The sequence below is a fragment of the Elgaria multicarinata genome, chromosome 15 (assembly GCF_023053635.1).
Source record: "Elgaria multicarinata webbii isolate HBS135686 ecotype San Diego chromosome 15, rElgMul1.1.pri, whole genome shotgun sequence".
Taxonomy (NCBI): Eukaryota; Metazoa; Chordata; class Lepidosauria; order Squamata; family Anguidae; genus Elgaria; species Elgaria multicarinata.
Genome location: NC_086185.1, coordinates 25,329,693 through 25,353,286, shown reverse-complemented (window position 1 = coordinate 25,353,286; position 23,594 = coordinate 25,329,693). Strand labels below are relative to the sequence as shown.

The following is a 23,594-nucleotide window of genomic DNA, read 5'->3' as shown; positions in this document are numbered from 1 at the left end:
TTGAACATCAGACCTTCTGCATGCGAAGCATGAGCTTTGCCACTGAGCGACGGCCCCTCCCCCCAGATTAAGCCCTTCCACACCAGCCCATCTGCCTCCCTGCCCTTGTCTACTGAAGATGAGAGCAGCAAATGCACCCAAGCACCAATCTGAATCCACGCCCTCCTTTCCAACGCTATCTTGGCCCCTTCCCTTGAATACAAGTGGCCAATGTGCCTGCATCTGCATAGTTCAGCCATGCCATTTGACACGGAAGCCTGATTTTTCTAAAAGCCTAGGCTACAACAACTACCTTTACGGATAGGGAAAGCTGCAGCCGAGGCCCTGGTTAGCCTTACAGCCAGCATCACGGATCTGAACCAGCCTAGAGCCAATGTTTCCCCCTTCATTTATGGCATAGCAGCAGACACTAGGTCACAGCTGGCCGAAAAGGAAAAGAGCGCTCAGCTTCCTGAGGGGGAAAACGCACCGCGCAGCCACCCACCTCTGTGTCTTGGCAGAGGCAGGCCAGGGCTGATCCCAAGCCTGCTAGTGGGAGGAAAGGAATGGAATGTGCTGGCCGGCGAAGAGCAGCTCTCTGTGCTGGAATGCAGCCTGCCAAGGAGTCATCCGGAGCAGCCTGGGCCACTGCTCTTTCCACAGAGAGCAGAACGGACCGCCGAGCCAGAAGAAGCGGCTTCGCCTCGTGGTTTCTCCCCACCCCCCGCTCCATTTATCAATACAAAGAGATGAGAGGCAACGGAGTGTACGAGCTCTGCTTTCACAAAAGGCAGAATTTCGCGATGGCACGGGACTTTGCTTCCTTGCTAAAAATGTAAGGCTCAGGGGCTTAGGTTTTTGGCTTGCCTCCCTATATTCAAAGAACAGCATGCCAGCAGCTCCGTGAGCTTGTCCGTTAGCAGTCATCCAACAGGGGTTAAAGATTCTTTCTCCCCACCCCAAGCACACACACTCTTCTCTAAGCATTTCCTCCTGCAGAAATACCTAACTGTACACGTTGCTGCCTGCAGTAGGGGCTGACCTGTTGGCTTTCCTCTTGCAGCTCCTTCTTGGCCATGCAATCTGCCTCCCTCAGAAGCTGCTCTGCCTCACCGCCACCCTCAGTAAGCTGGAGCGGGCCTAAGGCACTCAGCCTCCTTTTCAGACTGGAAGTGGAGGGTGCCAAATTCGTCAGGCACAAGCTGTTCCCATGGGGAAGAGGTTATCAACATCTATTTGTCAGATTAGCAAAGAACGGAAGTACATCAGGATGGCCAGACAGGGATGGCTCTCTGCATGGATTTTGAGTTTCCTGCTGGCAATTGGCTGGCCAGAGTACTGGGCTAGAAAGACATGTGTCTGGTCCAGCGAGACAAGTTTCCTTACTCACTCGCTAAGACATAAACATGGCAGGATGGGAAAAGCACAGAAACGTTTAGCTTGAAAGCTGCCACCTCCTCCCAACATAATCAAGGGACTGCAGCATCGCTCCTACGAGGGAAGGTTACAACAGCTTGGATTATGCAGCTTGGAAAAAAGGAGGCTAAGGGGAGACATGACAGAGGTGTACAAAATTATGCATTTGTATGGAGAATGTGGATAGGGAGACATTTTTCGCCCTCTCCCATAATACTAGAACTCAGGATCATCCCATGAAGTTGATTGGTGGGAGATTCAGGAGACATAAAAGGAAGTACTTCTCCGCCCAGTAGACAGTTAAACTATGGAATTCATTACCACAAGATGCAGTGATAGCCACCAATATCGATGACTTTAAAAGGGGGATGGATAAATTCCTGGAGGAGAAGGCTATCCATGGCTACTAGTCCTGATGGCGAGGTGCTACCACCAGTATCCGAGGCAGTAATCCTATATACACCAATTGCTGGGGAATATGGGTGGGAGGGTGCTGTTGCACTATGTCCTGCTTGTGGGTTCCTGGCTGACAGCTGGTTGGCCACTGGGCGAACAGAGTGTTGGACTAGATGGACCCTTGGTCTGATCCAGCAGGGCTCTTCTGATGTTCTTAACGCCTGAAGTGAGAAGATTGGCTGGACTTACTGCCTGGGGCAGTAAATGCACTCTACCCACACAAAGACACACATATTGCTTCATCACTTATTCAAAGCTCAGACTTGGATGCAGCCCTTGCAACCAGAACACGATAGGCCATGAACTAAGGCCAGGTCCGAACGCATGTCAACTGGCCTGGCTACGCCATCACTACCAGAGAAGCTGCACTGCACCTTTGGCGGCGGGGAAACGAGGTAGCCCTCCTTTGCATGCTAGTTCCTGGGCTACGGTATGTGCAAACTAAGTACTTCCTGTTGCTCAGCATCGAGTTGTTTTTAAAGCCCATTTAAACACGTGAAGTTATTGAATTCAACACAGCAACCTGCTGCATTCCCAAGGTTTCCACTTCCATCACTGACAGACAGGCGCAAATTCCCCAGCACAACTCTTCCTGCAAACTTTGGGATGTCCAGATAAGCAGCAGGAGCAGAAAGGAAGAACTGTCCCAACACAGCCGGAAGATTACAGAGATTTATTTGTCACATTTTGCCCTCCAACACATTTCACACGGGCTCTCTAGCGTATGGGAGCTACTGGAAAGCCCTGGAAGGGAGTAGAGATTCTATTGCTACAAGGAACGGAACCCAAATATAGCAAGGGGAAGTGAGGGCAGTGGGGAGTGGGCAGGAGTCCATTCCTCAGGCAAAATAAGACTGAGCCTGCTTGCACCAGCTCCCATCCAAACCACCAATGACCCCGCACCCCACAAACCAGGAAGGGAAGGAGCAGCCCTGGGAGTATTTATACAATGCACAACCTTCTATCACCCCAGGGTCCTCCATCACACTGCCCTGGAAAGAGGCCTGCCCTAGCTAAGCTGCTGTGTCAAGAGGTTCTTTCTGGGATGGGAGAATCCTTTACAGTCTGCCCTGAGACATGCACAGAGATCCAATCCAGTTGCTCCTAGATCCCGAATGGCAGAGCCAGCCCCTGCAGCCTCACTCCTACGGTCTTCCACTCTGGCTCATCCAAGGCAGAAATGCTACCATGCAGCAAGAACAGCCTCCTCCTTGCATTCAGTGAACCCCAAAGAGCTGGGGAGGAAAAAGAACCACCAAGGGGTTCCGGCTGCCTTTTCAAGATCGCTTAATGAAGATCAGTTCATCCTTCACACCCTGTAGAACACTGAAGTAGTCCTTTGAATGAAAGAGTTTGACATGGCCCACTCTTCCAATGCATGGTTACAAGTGGAAAGCAGAGTTTAAGCATGCATTAGGGGTAGCTGCAGGTATGAAACCACAGCCAGGGTGGTGGGGTAGAGCAGTTCTTATAGAATTAACCAGTCCTGAGCTACAGGCCATAGCTTTACATCCACCTCACCTTTGGAAATTCACACTTGCCTTTCCAGCACAGCTCAAGACAATGCCTGAACACCAGCCGCCAGCGTCACAATGACTCTCACTTCCCGCTAAACCTGACCAAAGACTCCAGGCTGCAGCCCACGTTTTGCCAAGCCGAGGAGGACAGGGGGCTGATTAGTTCCTCCAATTAACTAGTGTGGGCACTGAGAAAGCAAAAATGTGCCAGGCTCCTTGCACCAGAAGCTCCAGCTCATCTCTCTTGGCTCCTTTCGCATTTCAAGCTAGCTGTATTACTCATTCAGCTCCGCTAGCTGCTATGGAGGCAACACCGGTGCTGGAAGAATGCAAAGTACCAGGTCAAGCCAGGCCACTGCCCCAATTCCCCAGAGAAGAGTTACAGGGCCTGGCTTGAAAATGCACACACCTGACGTGGCTTGCTCAAAGGCCAGGCCAGAAAACAGCAAAAACTTGGTACCTTGGACCAGGCTGCAGTTGCACACAAGAGTCTGGGCTGCGTCTTCCATCCTCCAAGCTGTGGCTCGCCAAGAACACACTACTCACATGTGAGTAACACATTTGGACACAAAACTTTTGCCCTGGCCAGCCTCAGCCAGAACGGACTTCCATTAACTGCAGAAATGCTGTGGAGGAAGCTTCCTGGAACTAGCTATCTAGAGAAGGAACTTGTGCCAGGGCTCAGCTTTACTTTAAGGAGGCAAAACTTCAACTTTTCTCTGTCGCCAGTATTGCTAGTGAAACTCCAAGCATACTCAAGGCAGAAAGAATAGCCTGCAACTGTCGCCAGCTTATCAAGGGGGTTGATGCTAGAAGGAAACCCTCCTGTGCTTGCTATTCCTGCCACACTGAATACTCCAGACTTGACAGGGACCGGCCAGATCACCTTTCCCTGACTCCCAAGATTCTCTCCTCACAGCAATAAAGAGATCTCCAACCACAAAACCCGTTGTTCTTCTTGGGCCTACTTTGCTCCGTAGCAACAGCCGACTCCAGGCAGACCCAACAACCTCCAAGCTGCCACACGTGCTGAGCAGAGGTGAGCCTGAGTTGGTGCTCCCTCTGACACCGGTCTGCACAAATTGGTCAAGGGCTCAGAAGTGGCAGCTGTGATCCAACTATTCTAACTCTTAGAGGACCCCAATATGTCCTGCTGGTGATTCATGATTAGTTGCTGAAAGCGCAAGCTGGCCAGGAGCGCGCCTCCGTGTAGGAGAAGCCACTGCGCCTGAGCTAACCCCCTTTCCCCAATCCCACCTCCACCCCCACCCCCAGAATAGCTTTCCCCTAATCCCATCTTCAGACCAGTTCCTGGCCTTGTGTGCTTTAGTGTTCTGTCTGGTATCAAAAGGTACAAAGCTGCGAGAAAACGGGCTGCACGTTTAGCCAATAATTTGATAGGATTCTCTGTTAAAATATAGACAGCTTCTCTCCCCCACCCCCTCCGTCACCCTCCCCGCCTGCCCCAGGTTTACAAAAGCTTCTAGTTAATCTGTGGCTAGCTTTACAGGTAATTATTTATAATGTACAACTCCCTCACCTGCCCCAGTTCCAAAGAACAAGGCTGGCTTGGTGCCCTTCTCCCGCCACCCAGCTAATGCACCCAAGAAATTGCCAAGTTGTTCTTGATGCAGCTCAAAAAACCACTGCTTCTGCCAGTGCCGTCAGAGGGAGGGAAAGGCACTCATATGGAGATACTTACAATGGTTTGAAGGCTACCACAGAAAGCCCCGTCCCCCCTGCACGGATTAGTAAAAAACAAAACAAAGTAACAACCCAACCCAACCCCTCCAAAATAGTTCACCTGTAGAAAATGCCCTTCTGGATTAGAAAAAGAAGGAAAAACATTAACACCAATCAGGGCTCTAGTTAAGGCCGGATCTGGGTTCTCCATTTCTCCGCTGTAGCAAGACAGCCCAGGAAAGAAGTCACAGAGAAGTTGTTTTGGTTTCTTAGCAACAGCTTTTAGCACCTGCTTGCCTGCATTGGGGCAGTCACAATTTCAGGGAAGTGCTACCAATGACCGCACAGGTGGGGCCTTCGCCAGGCCCGGTCAGGCCTCAACTTCTAGAAGGGGTGTGTTGGCTGGTAGAGTGAAGAATAAGCTTGTCGGTCTCCCCTCCCCTGCAGGACAGTTTCGTTTCTCTCCACTTGCCTCCCCACTTGCTCCCAACGGACACGTGCCCCACAGGAGGGCCTTCTCAGCTCAGGCGGCCACAAGATTCGCCATCCGTCTTCCCAGCCATCCTGCGATCGAGGCGGAGGGTGCCAGGTCAAAGAAGAGTGGAGGCAGGAATCAGCTGGAGGGGCGACGTCGTCAGCACAAAGCGCCCAACCCCTTGTGACTGGGTCAGAGTCCATCGATTTGGAGAGTGCTTCTGCAGGGCAGGAAGAGTCTTTGGCCATGGGTGGAGCACGTCTGAGGGCTCGCCTTCTTAGGCTCCTGCAGGGAGGCCTAGGTGGGGCTTGCAGGGCTTACAGTAGACTTAGGAAAAGATGTGGCACTTAACAGGATCTCTCTCTTCCCGTCGCAGTTTCCCCCTCACTCCTAGCTGGTTTGCAGAGCAGCAAGACAGACGCCAGGTGCTCCTTGCATTCCAGACTCTTCTGGGGATACGAAAGCTCCAAAACCAGAAGGGCACTGAAGGGGGAGGGAGAGAAAGCAGGTGCTTAGTTGTTGGTAGTGCACAGATGGCAACAAAAGTACACACAAACTCAAGACGCAGCCAGACTAGAGGGAAATTAGGTTTCCAAGTATTTAGCATCACCCTTCTTGGAGTACCTACATTTCTGAAGCGGTGGTCCCCACATCAGAGACAGAGCCCCTTTAATGTTGGAGCCTGCATCCACAAATAGAGGTTTATGAGATTCAAGTCCAGGCATATGTAGGTTAATCTGCCCCCAACAGAGGCACCTTATTAATCTGCAATCGTCAGATTGCTTCTAGCCCCAACGCCCAAGGGATTGTGTGCTTTGCAATTACAACTCTGGGAAGCCCAGGCTCTTTTTCCCACCTCTTCAAGCCCTGCTGCAGAGAGTTCCTCAGCTCGCTCTGCCCTTACTCCCGCTCCTTCCAAGCTCCACTACTGTTCTAGAGTACAGACTCTCTCCTTTCCTCCATGTGCACCCTCTGCCTATGCCAACCATTTTATTCTCTTATTTATTATTATTTATTTATTACATTTATACACCGCCCCATAGCCGAAGCTCTCTTGGAGGTTTACAAAAGCTTCACTGTATCTACAGAGGCTGCTGGGAATTGGAGTCCAACACAACCGAAGGAAGAGTGTGTGAACACCATAACCATTGCTTACAGCTGATGGTACAAGAGTCAAATGGCCAGAGATATTGCATACTCCTGCTTGCTGCAGTAGGAAGGATGGGGATTCACTTGTTTCCTCTGCTGTGTTCTAGTCACCCTCAAAAAAACCAGCAAGTATTGGCAAGCTGCCAGTCACCTGACTGCCCGAGGTAAGAACTGCATCGAGGTGATCAGCCAGGAAAGTGTGGAAAAGGGCCCAGCAAAATGCGAGATCGCATGGCTTTACATGCAGAACACCCCAGTTCAATACCCAGCATTTCTCGTTAAAATTATCAGGTGGAAGAGCTGGGAAACAGCTCTTAAGATAGCTACTGCCAGTCAGAGCAGACAGTACTGGTTTAGATAGACTAGTGATCTGACTCTGAATGACAGCTTCATAGATTCATTACAGAATTGGACTCCCTTGTCTTTAAAGCCACAAAAGTCACGTTTCTGTGGGCTTATTTGCAAGTGGCTGGGGTCAAAAGTCAAACGGTTTCCCTCTTCACCACTCAAGTAAGTCTGTCCTCTAGAGAGAAGACAGTGGCCATTTTAGGAAACTATTCTATGCCACCACAGTTTGGATAGAATGTGGACAGCAAGGGCTTGGAAAACATGAGAATACCCAATGGAGAAGAACTGAGGAGTATCCAACTTTACTCTGATCCGGTTCACATGATCATCACAGCCCACCATGGCTTGTTTAAGTCCCTGTGGAATGTGGTGCATGCAGGGGCATTTTTCAATATTGAAGCAGCGGCCGCAGCATGTTGTGTCGTCCAAGCCCAGGCGGCATGGGATGTGCAAGGGTTAAACAACCCTCCAATAATCCTAGAACAGCCCATGGGTTACGCCTGCCAACTTGGTTTGAACGACACAACCAAGTCACAACAAATGGCCGCCCACATACACTGGCACCATAGTGAGCAATTGTGCAAAATAGTCCTCTGTCTTGTCCTCCTTAGTGCTGTATGAACAGCACCAGCACTTTTTGGAAGACTGCTCTCAACAAACTGCTACTGTACACAATTCAGTTCTGCTTTGCGGCCATGATTAAGAGCAAAACTTAAGAAGAGCCATGCTGGATCAGACTAAGTGTCTATCTAGTCCGGCATCCTGTACACGCAGGGGCTAACCCACAAGCAGGACATGAGTGCAACAACACCTTCCTGCCCATTTCCCCCAGCAAATGGTGTTCACAGGCATTCTACCTTCATGGGATGACTCCGTGTTCTGGTATTATGAGAGACGGAGGAAAATGACTCCTTTTTTTCTAAGCTTAACAATCCCAACTGTTGTAACCTTTCCTCACAGCAGCATTGCTCCAGCCCCTTGACCATTTCAGTTGCCCTTTTCTACACCTTTTCCAACTCTACAATATCCTTTTTAAGGTACGGTGACCAGAACTGCACACCGTGTTCTAAGTGTGGTCACACCATAGAGTTGTATAAAGTCAAGCGTGATACTGGTAGTTTTATGTTCAATTCCTTTCCTAATTATTTCCTAATGGAGAGAGGAAGGAGAGTTTGAGGCACATTTTAGTCTAAATTAAGGGGCTTGGATTCTTGTCATGTTGGTCCCAGGGCAGAGGACAATGGTCTGAGTACAAGTACTTTGCGAGACCTCGTGGAATTAAGGCAGAGAGCGCAAGAGCACCTATGTCACCTGCTGTACAACCATCTGGCTGTCAACAGCTGCTGTTTAAGTTGTTACCCCAGTAACATAAAAGCAGATTTAGATGTAGGGAAGTTAAACCGCCATCTAACAACGGACAATTCTGTCTAAGGACGTTTACATGAGGAGTTAACAGCGGAAGGCAGCATTTGTTTGTTTTGACAGCTCCGGCGATCAGAACCACCCATTTACAAGTGTCCAGATGACTGCCATAAAACTGAACAGGCTTTAGGGGCTCATTGCCAAATAGAAAAGGGCAAATTAGTTGTGATATTAACCATGAAATCCTATGTATGTTTACCCAGTAGTAAGACCCACTGGCTCAGTAGTAAGTACAGGATGAATATGAGATGTCGTTACATGCAAACCCTGCACTACGGTTTAACTATGGGATGTTAACCATGAACAACCCAGGAAGAGAACTCATGGAAGTTGTTGGGCTGTAAACTCTGGGTTTGTGGTTAACAACCCAGAGTTAAAATATAGTGCAGTGTTCGCAGTTAATAACAACCCACGATTAACAAGAACCCATAAAAAACCCATTATACTAGCAACGTGGGAACCAGACCTCTGTGTTCAATGAAACTTGATCCCAAGTAAGCATGTATAGGATTACAGCCTAAATGTGCTATTACATGCCTATAGTATGTGGGGGGGGGGGGGCAAGCAGCACTTAGACTGCAGTGAGGAAGGGGGTTTAATCCTTTTCCCTACCTGCAATCCAAATGAAAATCCTCTTCCCCCACCCCTTCCACTTCCACATGGAAGAAATGAGCTCCCATTGGTTTTCTCCCAATGCAAATAGCACCAAAAGGAAGCTTAAACTTCACACCCTGCCCCTCCAGTCCTGATCCTGCTCAGGGTGGCTCCATGGCAGCTACTTACTTACACAATAACACAAGTCTGGCCCCAAAACCAGGCAGAATTAAGAGCCCTCATAAAAATCCTAGGGATGGGATACAGAATTTGTCACACAAACACACATACACGTTATCCAGATATGCCAGTTGCTTGAGAACAGAACAGCAGGCTGAATTAAATCAAGGCTGGGGAATTCTCACTGAATACCTCAATAGGTGAAATATCTCTCTGCGGGCACATAAAATGTCATGCTGGCTCCTAGAAATTAAAAAAGTATTTCCCCCAAGTTAATTCTTTTCTGAACCTAAGACTATCTCAAAAAAGACAAAAAGAGCTCTGTCCCTTAACTATTAAGTTCATAGCTACCTTGAGCATCGTTTTCTTGGTGGAAAGGCATTGAACAAATCAAATAAATAAATAGGACCAATATTCTGACTGTGGGGAGGGGATTTTGGTCCCATTGATAAAACAGAATCTTTGTTAGGCTGAACATTTGGGGTGCAAAGCCATAAGCCCAGGGGCCAACTCTGGGCCCTTGTGGCTCCCTAAATGGCCACACACCCTTTCCCTTGACCACCAATGGTTTGGCGGTTTGCAGTTTCATCCCCCACCTAAGAGGTTGAACGGCTTCTCCTAAGCGCAGTGACTGGCAGCAAGAGTTTTAAGCTAAAATTTGTTGTTGTTATTATTATTAGAATTTCCCCCCTGCCTCTTGTGCTTTCAGCCCCACCCACCCTGGAATGTGACCCTGAGAGCTTCCTTCAAATGGAAATCAGCCCTTGGGCTGAAAGAGGTTCTGCTCTTTCCAGCTGTACATTCACCTACCTTGTCAATCCTGAAGTTAACTTGGTACCCAAGTGTGGTTGGGTTCAAAATTGAAGTCCAGTCCTTCTCCATCCATGAGGTCAGTGTTGATTATGTAATCCACGTCACATTCAAGGTTCTCCATGTGCATATCGTCCAAGTCGTTGGGAAGCCGGTCCTGATTCCCTCCGAAGGAGGCAAACATGGCAGCTGACAGAGGGGGCTGGGTACTCAGCTGGACCACTTGGGCAGACTGTGCTGGGCCCGATGACTTCAAAGCAGACAGGCCAATGGTATTCTGAGGAGACGACACCATGGTAAAGGCCGATGGCAAAGCCGTGACACCAACTGGCTCCAGCTGCTGCTCCAAAGGCTTTCTGAGTAGGCTAACTGGGCTCATCTTGTTTTTGGAGGACTGCTCCTCCAGGAGCAGGAAAGTCTGGCTGTTCAACCTGCCTCCGTTCTGTGGGAGGATGGGATCCACCTGGGTCATCATCACATCACTGGGCGGTGGCGAATTGGACGTCAGGAGGTCTTCCAGTCTCTGTGGACCAGAGAAACAGCCAGCAGAGCTGTGCAGCGAGATATCGACGGGGTTGAAGAGGGAGCTGCCGAAGGACGGGGCCTGAGGAGCCGAGGTCTGAGCTCGCAAGGGGAAGCTGGGATTTCTTTGGGCCAGGCTGCTAGAAGGAGGCTGCTGAGCCGAAAGCAAGGACGAGCTAGGCGACATCAGGTTCAGGCCATCGATGAGTTCCAGCTCCTCTGTCACAGTGGGCGGGACATTGTTGGACGCAGCGGAGTAGACGTGGGAGGGGAGGAGCTCCTCGTCAGCAAGGTCATCCTGCTCGGCTAGGATGGGAGAAGGCCCCAAACTGATGGTGCTGGCATTGGAACTGGTCCGAGGCCGGATACTGGTCCACACATCAGATTCCTCATTGCTTCTGGAAGAAGGGCTGCCAGGCCACTTGGGGTACTGGGAGCTTGGGCTGTCTGCAGTAGGTTCCGGGGCCACCGGCATGGGTAGCTTCTTCCTGGAGACTTTCCCTCGGGGTTTGGGCAGCTTGCTACTGTTGTCCATGGAGGCTGCTCTCCTCCGTGGAGCTTTCCCGCTTTTCCCACCTTCGGGATTGAGCATCCACCAAGAGCTCTTCCCAGTAGCTTCATTGTGCACTTTCATGAACTTGCTATGCAGGGAGAGGTTGTGTCGGATGGAGTTCTGCAAGAGAAAATGGGATGAGTACAGTGTTAGGAATATTCCCATGCCACACATTTGAAAACTCCTCTCTACGGAGACCACGGGGGAGGAGGGAGGGAAGGGCACATCTTAGCACAAAACCCCACAAAGATGTCAGCAAGCTTGTGTAAAGAACAATCTAGAAAAGGACAACGTGGCAGAAATTTCTATATTCAGCCTGTTATAAACACACTAAGCCATGGTTGGCTGCTCACCCCTTTACCGCAAATGGTTAGTGAGTGAGTTTAAATAGAGGTTATGTAGCCACCATGGTTAGGAATGGTTCACATGACACGCTAAGCCAAAATGTTTAGCGCAACATGCTTAAGCACCGTGGCTTAGTGTGTTGTCTGAACAGGGTCAGTGTCATCACAGCTATCAATGCAACACAATTTGGCTTTCCAATAAAAAGCACTACTGATTCAGGAATGGCAGATCCACTGCAGAGCGTGAGCCGTTTCCAACTTGGTACTGCATTCAAGCCAAAAGGAATCTGGAAGAGGTATCCAAGGAACACTTCTCACTTCTGCTGGCCTTCGGTGTCATTTGTTTCGGGGAAATCTGCTGTATTCATTTCCTTGGGGCAGTCATGCAGCAGGGTGGTCAACATAAAATTCAGCTGCAAGTATGGGTTAAGAATGGAAGTTACAACAACTCAAGATGCGTGGAATATGCACAGGGGACGACGCTTTTCTCACCAAGCCGAAGTAAAACAGAGGATTGCCTGAGGAAAATTAGTACACTTCAGGCCTTAACTTCATCAGAGTTAGGCCTCCCTTAAAGTGTGTGGCCCTGCCTCAGCCTTGAGAATGATGAACTGGGCAGCATCCAATGATGCTAGTTCACTGGCTGTAAGTCACAGCACAAGCAAGCCTAGCAGTCAGCTGCTAACCCCAGTGATGGCCACACAACCAGAAGTTCATGGATCCCAATGAACAGTACTGTTTTCAAAGCCTCTGGAATACAGAAACCAGCCTAGAATTCTTTGGCTTCAAGATCAACTCTGCAGTTACTGCAGGGGGTGGGTGGGGAGAGAAACAAACCATAGCTCATCCATGGCTGTTCTTGATTTAGAATGGGATACTTCTTTCCCTTCCCAGAGGTTGCGAGCTGCGAGCTGCTGTGCAGCCCCGCCCCACAGGGAGTCAGCCAACCAGCTAGCCAACAAGAGCCACCCCCACCCCAAAAGGAATGACTGCTGTCTAATTGCATAACCACAAAACTTTGGCTCCGCTTACTTGAGAGTGACTTGAAACCAAGAGGTTCGGAACAGCATGTAACTTCCTAGGAATAGTAGTATGGTTTTGTTTCTGGGTAACAGGCCTGGTCAGCCAGAACCACAATGTGCTAAGCTTTGCGTCAAAGGATGTCCTTGGCCCGACAGCAGAACTGTTCTGGAACTGCAGAACAAAACCATCAAGCCCTGGCTACTCTGGTAAAAGTCTTAAAGCGTTTTTTAGTGTTTTGGTTTTAATACAGGCAGAAACTAAGGCATGGCAGCATAGAGAAAGGGGGAGGGAGGGAGAGACCGACCCACCGACCATGTGTGCAGTATTATGGTAACCCATCTCAGATCATAGGAACATAGGAAGCTGCCTTATACAAACATTGTTGGTCTATCTAGCTCAAGTTTGTCCCCAACAACCTTCCCCAACATGGCATCCTCTAGGCATGCCGGGCTTTAACTCCCATTACCCCCCAGCCATGGCTGGGGATTATGGGAGATGTAATCCGCTGTGGCACCCCGGTTGTGGAATGAGCTCCCCAGAGAGGTCCACCTGGCACCTACACTGTACTCCTTTCGTCGCCAGCTGAAGACCTTTTTATTCACTCAGTATTTTAACACTTAATCTTAACTTAAATTTAAATTATACTGTTTTAACTCTGTATTTTAACCTTATATCAATTTTGCTGCATGGTTTTATCCTGGTTGTGCTTTTTATATTGTATTTTGTATTTGTGTTTTTAACTTGTTGGTTGTTTTATGATGGTTTTAATTTTTGTGAACCGCCCAGAGAGCTTCGGCTATTGGGTGGTATAAAAATGTAATAAATAAATAAATAAAAATAATCCAGCATGCCTGGATGACGGCAGATTGGGGAAGGTTGTTCTACAATGACTGGCAGTGGCACTTCAAAGTTTATGGCAGGGACCTTTGTCAGCCCTACTTGAAGATGCATGGATGGAACTTGGAACTTTTTGCATGCACAGCAGCTGCTCTGCCTCAGAGTTGCATGCTCCCTCGGTACATGATTTTGGCCCAGGAGGCCCAGTGACTGAGCCACCGCCAATCCGGCAAGAATATTCAGAAGCTGCGTGATGGGAGAACACCAGATGCACTAAAGGTGAAGTGTTCAGGGGTTGCCCCAGCTCAAACACAAAGCAAAGAACTGTTATGGAGCAAGCAAACCCAGAACAAACTTGGCAAAAAAAGATGAATTAGCAAAAAGCTTGGAGCCACATGACTAGACTCAACCCTGTCTTTATCTAAATAATATTTAACGTAAATTGATGGTTTTCAGGCTCAGTTATTGAACGCATTATCCAACACCCCCTTCCTCCCCCAACCAACTTTGTATCAAAGTGATGTCAGCAGCACTTTCAGCCACAGACAAACCAAGACTCTCTGAGCACTTTTTTTAAAAACCGCAATTGTTCTTTTTTTAAAAAAAAAAACACTGTTAGAGCTGTACTTGTGCCTTCTGCTGAGAATGCTAGTGAGAAACACTTTCTATAACTTACCCAAGTCTACATCCCAATACCTCCCCTAGACCTCAAAGACTCAGGGTGGGCTGTTCAGATTTTCTACTTGTTTTTAAAAATAGAGAAAACTATATTATTAGTTAACATACCAAGAGTACCCAAAGCGGGTCCAACTTTCTAGAAAACACACAGGCTCGTGTTTCAGTGAGCCTTCCAGGGAAGAAGGCTGTGTCACAAGGCAGTTACCTTGAACACCACCCTGCATACCATTGCTATTTCAGCATGGTACATGTGTCTCTTGAGCCTGCTTATAAGAAGCCAATTCCATTCTAATTGCTGGTTGTCATGGAGCAGAGGGAAGGGGGCAGACTGTAAATGTATAGCGCTAAAGCCATTTAGGCTTTTTGGGACTTTTATCAGCGGCTTCTGTTTTCCTCTATGTGGCTACACTTATAGGACTGGCTGTTTCAAGCTGGCTAGGTTTAGCCGTCAGAGACAGGTCTTCTCCCCCAGAAAGTTGATGCGCTTGAAGGCTGTAGACTTAATACTTGGATTTTCTGATGGTTAAATCTAGCCAGGATGAAGCAACAATGCCCATAAATGAAGTGATATAAAAGGAAACAGAAGCCACTGATTTTACACAAGAGCACCATAGATCAGACCAATATGTGATATGATCTCAAGGCAAACCAGTACAGGTTCTAAAACAAATATATTCATGAATGAGGAGGAGGAAATAAAATACCAGACCAACCACAAAGCCTTCCTTATCAGTTGCAGAGATGAGGGAAGCGGACATGACAGCTCTGTTATCTACTTAGTATGCACCAGCTTTGAAAATAGACCCATTTAACTTTCCCCCTGTTTTAGTTTGTATTGGTGTATGTTCAGGAGATAACGTAATTTCACTGGAAGGGGAGGCTAGAGCAGGCTTTTAAAGGAACTTCACTGTGTCAGAAATGCATGCTTCTTCCTTCAAAATTCCTGACATACACCATCTGAGAAGCTGGCTGCTTTTTGAACTATCAACTTATTTCAGGACTTCAAGTCAAGTACTAATGCAAGAAAATCAATGGTGGCAATTTAAAAGAAGCATCTCTCTGGATCCTGTCCTCCACAAAAATATGCTACTCTGATAATACAAAGTGACTATGTCTCCTCTAGGGTGGTTCTGAAAACGCCGGGAAGGTGGTATCCATTCCGAGTTCCTCAAGGGCTCTAAGGATTTGGCAGCAAGCTGTCCTCACCAGGACAGACAGGAAATGACGGTTTTTAATCAAGTTTAACGTGCCAAATTCTCCGACTTTCCTGAGAGGAATGAAAGGCGCCTCCCGTATCAAGTTGCAAGCTCCAACTGCATGCCAAGGAAGAAGCTCACCCTCTCCAATAGAGCGGGAAGAGCTTCAACACTAGGCATCCGTTCCCTCATGCCTACCTACTAGCTAATATAGTGCCAATGTTTATGGTGTTTGACAATAAGACAGTTCCCACCCACAAAAGATCTTACAATCTGAAGCAGCCTTCCCCAACCTGGGGCTCTCCAGGTGTGTTGGATTACAGCTTCTATTGTCCCCAGCCAGGCTAGGGAAGGCTGATTTAAAGTGTGACACAAGGAGGGAATGGGTGGAAGGTCACTAGTAACTGATGATTAGAAGGAGAGACCACAGCAGAGGGAGGGGGGAAGAACTGGGAGGGAGGAAAATTCCCCTTGATTTAAAAAAAAATCCAATGGAAAAAACAGGAATTGGAGGAAAACTGAAAAAGATCACCTACCAATGATTCTCTTGGAATGAGTGAAATCCTTTTAAAAACAAGATTCTATTCATTAAAATAAGTGTGGTACGTAGTTTTATTTACTTTATAGGTATATTTATAAACTTGCTTTCAGCCCTAACAAGGCTCCCCAAGGTGGTATGCAAAAACAAAACATTAAACAAATATAAGCAATACATTCAATTAACCAGAGCCGTTTAAAAACCAAGAAGAGTAGCACTTCAGTCTCACTTTAAAAACCTTTAAGAGACAGGCATAATTTTTTTTTAACTGCCTATCTAAAGTCCAGCAAAGATAGGCCCAGTCTCTTGGGATGGGAATTCTACAGTCAGGATGTTGCCACAATAAAGTCCCTGCATTCCAAACAATTTACAGCACTAGAAAATAATTTCTGTGTATAATGTAGATACAGACATATACAACACTCAAATCCCATGATGCTTTTCTGCACCTAGAGTGCTGTCATCTTCATGAGAAAATCATACATTTTCTTTTGTTTACTACAAAATAACTAGGTTTCTGTTTTCAACTATTTTTTAACCTGCTTCTCTGATGGCAAAAAGTAAGACACATGTCTTAAAGTAACACGAACAATATGAACAACAGCAAGAAAACTGGGGGTGGGAAGACAGTTAACAGAGACAACCACTGGAGCTGTATTAACTTCCTGGAAGCATTCCAGAATCCACAGTGGGATGATAACTTTTTTAGGATCATCCAAAATGTCACAAAATAGTATGCAAGCTTTTGAGTTCTCCAGAACTCCTCATCAGGCTGGATGATAAACAACATGTACATCTGGGAGTGGGAGAAAAAGGTAGCTTGAAGTTTGGAAGCCACAAAGACTGCATTTAGTCACAGTCTTAAGATACAGTGACAGAGGAGATAGCAGACTCTATTATTATTATTATTATTATTATTATTATTATTATTATTATTATTTATTGCATTTTTATACCACCCAACAGCCAAAGCTCCCTGGGCGGTTCACAAAAACTAATTGGATTAAGCAGTACTAGGTGTTATGCAGGTTCTAAGTTATACCTAAGATTGCTGAAATAAACAAACAAACATACAATGGATGAGTCCCACTTTAAAAATATATATAAAAGCGAGCAGTTACCCAGATGTATCTCCAACCTTCAGTAAAACACACAGAGAAAACTATTGGTTTTTATACTAGCAAAGCAGGAGGAGGGAGATATATATATATTTGGTGTACTAGTACAAGTCAATAGAAGCCAAACTGAGTAGCATTACCTACTGGTTGGAGGGAAGGCAGCTTTTGCCAGTTTTTGGAGCCCGCTTCAGTCATTCTGGACCCTGATACAGCTGCAAGGCAACATGTGCACATGGACACTTCAGGGGAAACAGCTCCTTTCAGAACTGGCAGCAATAATAGCAAGGCCTTCCAAGATAATTCGACTTGAGTTGCGAAGAGCAGGCAGCGCACAGTGTGAGGAGGGAGTGGGAAAGTGCCCTCTGGGACTCTGAACCCAAATGGCTCTGGGGTGGGGCATGTTTGTCCTGTTCTGTTCTTGTTCAGTTAAGCACACCCTGTTTTTAATCTACAGCATTCGCTCAGGAACAGGCATGGTTGACAACACCTCAGAGAAGTTATTCTTTGTGGGCTCTCTAGCAAGGATGCCCAGAGATATTACAGGAGAGGAGTGTGCTTATGCAACGGCGCCTGCCCCCTCATCTCTTTCTAACCCTCATCACCACATTTTGTTTCCTTTTATCGTCATCCCCTTCTGCCACATGACACCTCAGAAGCCCTCCTTAGCTTCCCCTCGTATTTCTTTATTGTTTTATTAGTAAACTGCCTAACTGGAAAATGCTCTTGGAGCAGCTTACAAGCATAAAACCAAAAAGAAGAGCAAAGTAACCAAACCAAAAATACGACAATGTAAGTATAAAAATAATATAACATTAAACATTAAAAAGAAAGATCTTAACCTGATGTCTAAATGAATACAATTAAAGTATACAAAAGACAACTTAATACACTTGGACAGTACTTTTGTGAGGAAAGGCATATATGTTTAAATTTCCAGTCAAAAAAAGACCTGATCCCAGACTGAACGGTCTGCATGGAGAGCAGTTGGGGTTCTGGTGTGTAACCTCAAGAGAACAGTTTTTCATTCCAGCCTGGAGCAGCATAGAAGGCTAGACTCTGGTTATACCTCAACATAAAATTGGGAGCTCTTTTTTTAAGATTTCCCAGAAAGTACCTGCAAATGAAAGAGACATTCAAAGGAGGATGTATAACAAAGCCCTCTAGCTTAATACAGGTCGTATTATGGAGACAAAACTGAAACAGCCACAGCAACTGGGAATGGCCACTAAATCCTCAGGCATATGGGTCAAATGCCAATACCTTATAATTCCCCCACAGCCCCTATTAATTTGGACTTACTCTAGGTTCAACATGACCCAGCCCCATCTCTATCAGCCACGTGTAGGGATTCTAAGGGGCAAGCTGTTGCCTGCAAGAGATAGCAGCAACTGCAGGGGAAATAAGCCAGCCTATGTTCATTTTACGAAAGCCTATTAGATCCAGTACTTGGAGCAGAATTTCACTTAAGTGTCAGAAGGCCAACGCATGATATAGGATATTCCAAACATTTTCTTTGCTTCTACTTGGCAAAGCATAGATTTGCCAAGCAGAAAATTAAAAAAAAAACATTCATGAAGTAACAAGAAAATTAAACAGGAACCTACAGGCATATCTTGCCATCTTGTTTGAGCATCTTTCCCTTTTCGACCTAGTTAATTCTAAGAACATAAGAAGAGCCCTGCTTGATCAGACCAAGGGTCCACCTAGTCCAGCACTATGTTTACACAGTGGCCAACCAGCTGTGAACCAGGGACCAACAAAGCAGGATGATGCAACTGCACTCTCCCACCCATGTTCCCCAGCAACTGGCGTATATAGGCTTACTGCCTCACATAGCCATCTGGGCTAGTAGCCATTGATAACCTTCTCAAATTCTACACTGCGGAGACAGAAGAGAAATCGCATGGCTATTCGCAGATATTCTCCAGAATGCTTCTTTGAGGAGACTGAAATATTATGATATGGTTGACCACATCCTGGGCTAAAAAGTTTACAACGCAAGCCTTTTAACTGCACCCTTCAAACTTTGTAAGGGAGAAGAATGACCCAGGGTCAAACACCACAAGCTCCAGATCAAAACAGTCCTCACTGCCAAAACTTGTGTTTCAGCTGCATCTCAAACAGGACCTAGCTTTTAATTGCCTAACCATACAAGGATATACTGCAGAATAAAAGAAAGCCAAAAGCAGCAAGAAACCATTCAGAAAGTACCCATACAATTTTTGGTTAATTCAATCCCCAGCAATTCAACATCTCCATTTAGGTGAAAAGTATGTACAAATGAGGATGTGGCTAAAAAATAAGAGTGAGCCGGCATGATGGGATCACGTCCTGCTCAGCTAGGAAGACTATTGGGCACTCTCAGACAAATCCCTGCACCTCAGAACAACTGACATAGTAATAACCAAATCTATGGTGCCCTCTCTGAAAATTGCCACACTCTGCAATCTCATATTTAAAAACAGCAGAAATGTTGCCGTAAACTGGGGTGGGCAACCTGTGACCCTCCAGATGTTTTGGACTACAACTCACAACATCTCCCACTATTAGCTATGCTGGCTAGGGCTGTACATCAAAACATCTGGAGTGCCACAAGTTGCCCACCCCTGCCATATACCCTTGAGATGGGGCAGGAAAGTGGGAGAGAGAGCCATGCAGGGCTGAGAGGCAGCCCGCTTTTTGCAAAATGTGGGAAAGGCAACCATGAAATTAAAGCAATTGCAATCTCAGCAAAACCAAGGCAGTACTTTTTTCTTTCTTTTTTTACCCTTTTAAGTGCAAGCTTTCAAAAGGTGGCTAATTCATGCACGTGGTGCTATTCTGGGACTCGAAATAGGCATGGGGGAATGAGTGCAGCCACCTCATCTGAAGCCACGAAAGGAACCAAGTCCCTTTAAGACTGGCATTTCCCATTTTTAGGACAAATAAGGCTCGTATTTGCAAAAAAAATAGCTTTCTGAATGCCTTTTCAGCCTTACTGAGCCTCCTCAGAGCAGAGAAGGCATGTTCTCTCTCTCTCTGCAAAGAGCTCCCTTTCTGAAGGAAGGGTTGTGCGAGCCAGGAATGCACGCTATGAAGGAGTTATTTATACCGAGCATCAACGCAGCTGGGTGACAAAGAACTGAAGCCCAGCATTGAAAACTTTTCAAGTGACACTTGGTCTTACACAGCAGCCTGGCCTAGAGTCCCAGATCAGGCTCCTGCCTTTCCAAGAAATCTCTGAGAACATTTACAAAGGGGCAGGGAGTGGCCTTTCTTGGAAGTGCTGAAACAAAGTGAACTGTAGGTTCAAGCTCCAGAGGAGGAATTTAAAAGAGAGCCATGGGGTGAGGTAGGAGTCAGCTGCATTACCCCTACCCCAAAGCCCAACCCCCTAAAGCTCGTTAAGCATCCATCTTTAGGGACTAGACCTAGAGAAATCTTCAGGCTGATACAAGCACAGCTGTTCTTTTATTCAGATCTGCCTAGGCTAGACAGATCAAAGGAAATCCACAGAAGAGTATGGAATGGAAAAGAACAGGGCTGAAATTACCTCTTCTGGGCCCATTAAAAGTCATAGTCTTAGACTGGGTTTGGACGTCATGACAACCCACGATGGGTTACATGGGTTTCCATGTTGTCGGGTGGAGTTTAACCCATGATGGCTTATTTGGCCAAAATAACCCACTCCCAAGGTCTGCGGAGTGGGATATTTAAACCACTGTGGGTTATCGTGTCCTCTGGCGGTCACTGTGGGTTATTTTTGCCGGCTAGACAGCTGTGCGGTAAGAGTGGTCAAAACCACTACCGCTCTGCTCCTTGTTGCCTGTCAGGATGCAGGGTTCTGATGATGCCTCCTGACTAGAAAAGGCTGTATGTGAAGTATTGTCTCGATCCTGGTTTTTTAGCCACTTCCCCTTTTTGGTGCACTCAAGATTTTTGCTCCTCTGAGGTAAATGCACAGGGGTTGAGTGGTGCTCTGTGTGCACTTCTGTCCCGATCCTGCAAACCCCCAGTGTCTCAGAGGTGAAACAGTACCACTGCTCCGGCAGGAAGACTGCAGCAGGACAAGGGGGTGGGTGTGAGTAGCTTATTAACCCATCTGCACTATCGTGACACCCGAATACAGCCAGAAATTACATTTTCATGAGCCACCCATCAGCTATGTGCAGTAATGTGGGGGCAAGAGAGAGGAGTGACTGAAAATATCAAGAGGTTTGAGTCCCAGAGAAAACTATTTCTTGTCATCCTTTCCAGATTTCTGGCAACAACAGGAGCAGAATTCCTTAACCCAGCACTGCTAACAGCTGCAGATGGTGTGATCCTTTGCAAACTCTTTTGCCCTTGGAATTTAGCAGTACTATGGGTATCTGGGGCATCACAGAGTAATCAGGGAAGCGAGGTGACACAGAGAAAAGGAGGTTGAGCCAATCCCAGCCTTCTGCGCAGAGAGGCATCCTGCAGAAGTCGGCATTACCACCATATGGAGAGAAATACCAAGCCAAATCCACTGATCTCTCAATGTGGGGCAAAAAACTGTACACGGATTAAGGCCTAGAAAATGACATATAGGACTCAAGGCCAAGCATTTTCCAACAATCCAAGGATAACTAGCAGGTCAGTCTCAGCCTGACTTGTTCGGTATCCTCCCACACAACCCACAGCCACTGTAGGTTCACCTACTTTACAACAGATTGATGCTCTTTCCTCCCTCTCTAGCCACAAGCTCTCTTAGAATCCGCTGCACTATCTGCCCCACCTGGCGGTATCAAAGAGATAGAGGACAGAAAAACCCATCTGCTACATGGCAGAACCACCCATTCATCAGCCCTCCCCGATCAGCCTATACACAGCATGCCATCCAAATCACAGGACTTTGAGACCAGAAAGCCACTCCTAGCCCCAAGTAGGTGCCAGCTGGCTATGGGTACTGAAGTGGGCACTCTCTACATGCCCAGAGACTCTCTATTTTCCAGAGCAGTTCTTTAGCATTTTAAAATTCTGGAACAGAGCCCTGGCTCCAGCCAAGTCCAATGCCCAGTCAGATGTACACACTAACTACCACAGCAGTTTATTTGGGAATGAAAGGCTGCCAGTAAGTCACACCCCATGACCCAGAGGCCTGCAGCCTACTTCCAGATGTGTGGAGGTGGTCTGTGCTGAAGAATATGCACGCACTTACATTCCCTCCCTGAATCACACATTTATTGTAACATGTTCCAGGCTTGCAGCCTGGCACTGAAAACTGGCTGGACGGCTGAACGCTAGTAATTCCAATGCCTGCGCAATACCCGATCCCACCCCAAGACTTCAGAGTGGCCAGGCTGTGCACAGCCTCCAGACGTTGCCACCTTTTTTTATTCTTCCCTGGCAGAACTGCTGCACCTCTTTAACCCTGGCAAAACAGGTAGAAACTCAACAAGCTATAGTAGAAACTATAGCTCTGTGTTTATATTCCTTGTCTCGACATTCTTAAAGGCATCATATTACTTGAGGGCTCAATAAAAACCACAAAGCAGCCAAGTTAGCTTTGGACTTCCACGAAACTCTTCGATTTGGAAAGGTTCAGATACGCTGCCAGGAAGAGGTCTTATTCCCTCCCCAACCGCTCCCTTTTGCATTGTGACTCTTAGGTCGACAGGCGACCGCGAACTGCCCCGAGTGCGTTGGCAGAAAGATGGTATACAAACATAGCAAACCAGAATAAACGGAGGAGGGAGTTAAAGAAGGGGAAAATGCTCAACGTCCTACAGCAGGTGGCCCTCCGCTCTACTCGGCTGCAAGCCCTTCAGCCCCTAGCCCCGCTTGCAGTGCCGCGGGGACGACCACAACACTCCCCGGCCTACCTTGCAGGGCTGTCGTGACGCTCCCCGAGCAGGAGGGCTCGCGGGGGGGCGCTTGCCCATGACGCGGCCGGCTCCTTTCCGCAGACCCCGACCCCGACCCGCCTTTGCTCACCTTCCACCCGGCGGAGCTGTTGCTGTCTCCCTTGTCTCGGAAGTAAGGCACGTTTCGGACCATCCAGTCGTAGATCTGGGCCAGCGTCAGCCGCTTCTCCGGGCTGTTCTCGATGGCCTGGCTGATGAGGTCGGCGTACGACTGGCTGCCCCAGGCGTTGCGCCGCGCCCCGCCGGAGCCCCCGCCCGAGCCGCCGCTCTTGCGCGCCCCGCCGCCGGCGCCGGGTGCAGCAGCAGCGGCGGCAGCAGCCAGCGCCGCCCCGCCAGGCTCCTCGGGGCTGCCCAGGCCGCTCCCGGCCCCTGGCCCGCCGCCGGGCTCCGGCTCGGCCGCCGCCACCAGTTCGGGCCGAGGCAGAGGCCAAGTGCAGGAGCGCGGCCGGCTCTGAGGGGGGAACTCCGGGTCCAAGGCCGCCGCCGACGAGGGCTCGGCCGCTGGGGGGCTCCCGGCCGGCTCCGCCATGATGGCGCCGCTTCGGTGCTGGCTCGCTCGCTCGCCCTGCCTGCCTGCCTGCCTCCTTCCTGCCTGCCTGCCTTCCCTCAGCGCCGCCACATCACCGCCCGCCTGCCTGCTCCTGAGGGCCGAAGCGACGAGGAGCTCTCTCCCCCGCTCCACAGAATGGTACGGTCCAAGCGCTCCCTCACGAAGCGATCGCCGCCCCCGGCCTCGTCCGCTCAGTGGTACCGCCCGGCCTTGCTAGCCTGCCTCGCTCGCTCGCTCGCTCTTTCCCGGCAGTGTAAGCCGGGGCCTGGGTGCGCGCTGTCCCGGCTCTTCCTCACAACCAAGCTTCGCCACACGGGAGCAGCTAGCCGCCTTGGCGGC

At 48.2% G+C, this 23,594-nt stretch overlaps 1 protein-coding gene across 1 annotated transcript; it reads right to left on the bottom strand.

Moving 5' to 3' along the window:
• Positions 1-2,509: 2,509 nt before the first annotated feature.
• On the bottom strand, positions 2,510-23,594 carry FOXO4 (forkhead box O4). The gene is made up of 3 exons (XM_063142001.1): positions 22,776-23,594; positions 10,030-11,224; positions 2,510-6,009 (listed from the first exon to the last, which is right to left on the bottom strand). The coding sequence occupies exons 1-2, from the start codon at positions 23,232-23,234 to the stop codon at positions 10,046-10,048; spliced, it is 1,638 nt and encodes a 545-aa protein (XP_062998071.1). The 5' UTR covers positions 23,235-23,594; the 3' UTR covers positions 2,510-6,009; positions 10,030-10,045.

Coding starts and splice junctions, on each gene's coding strand:
- FOXO4 (XM_063142001.1), bottom strand. CDS start 23,234: ATGGCGGAGCCGGCCGGGAGCCCCCCAGCGGCCGAGCCCTCGTCGGCG. Junction 11,225..22,775: donor ACAGCTCCGCCGGGTGGAAG/GTGAGCAAAGGC, acceptor TTTCTCTTGCAG/AACTCCATCCGACACAACCT.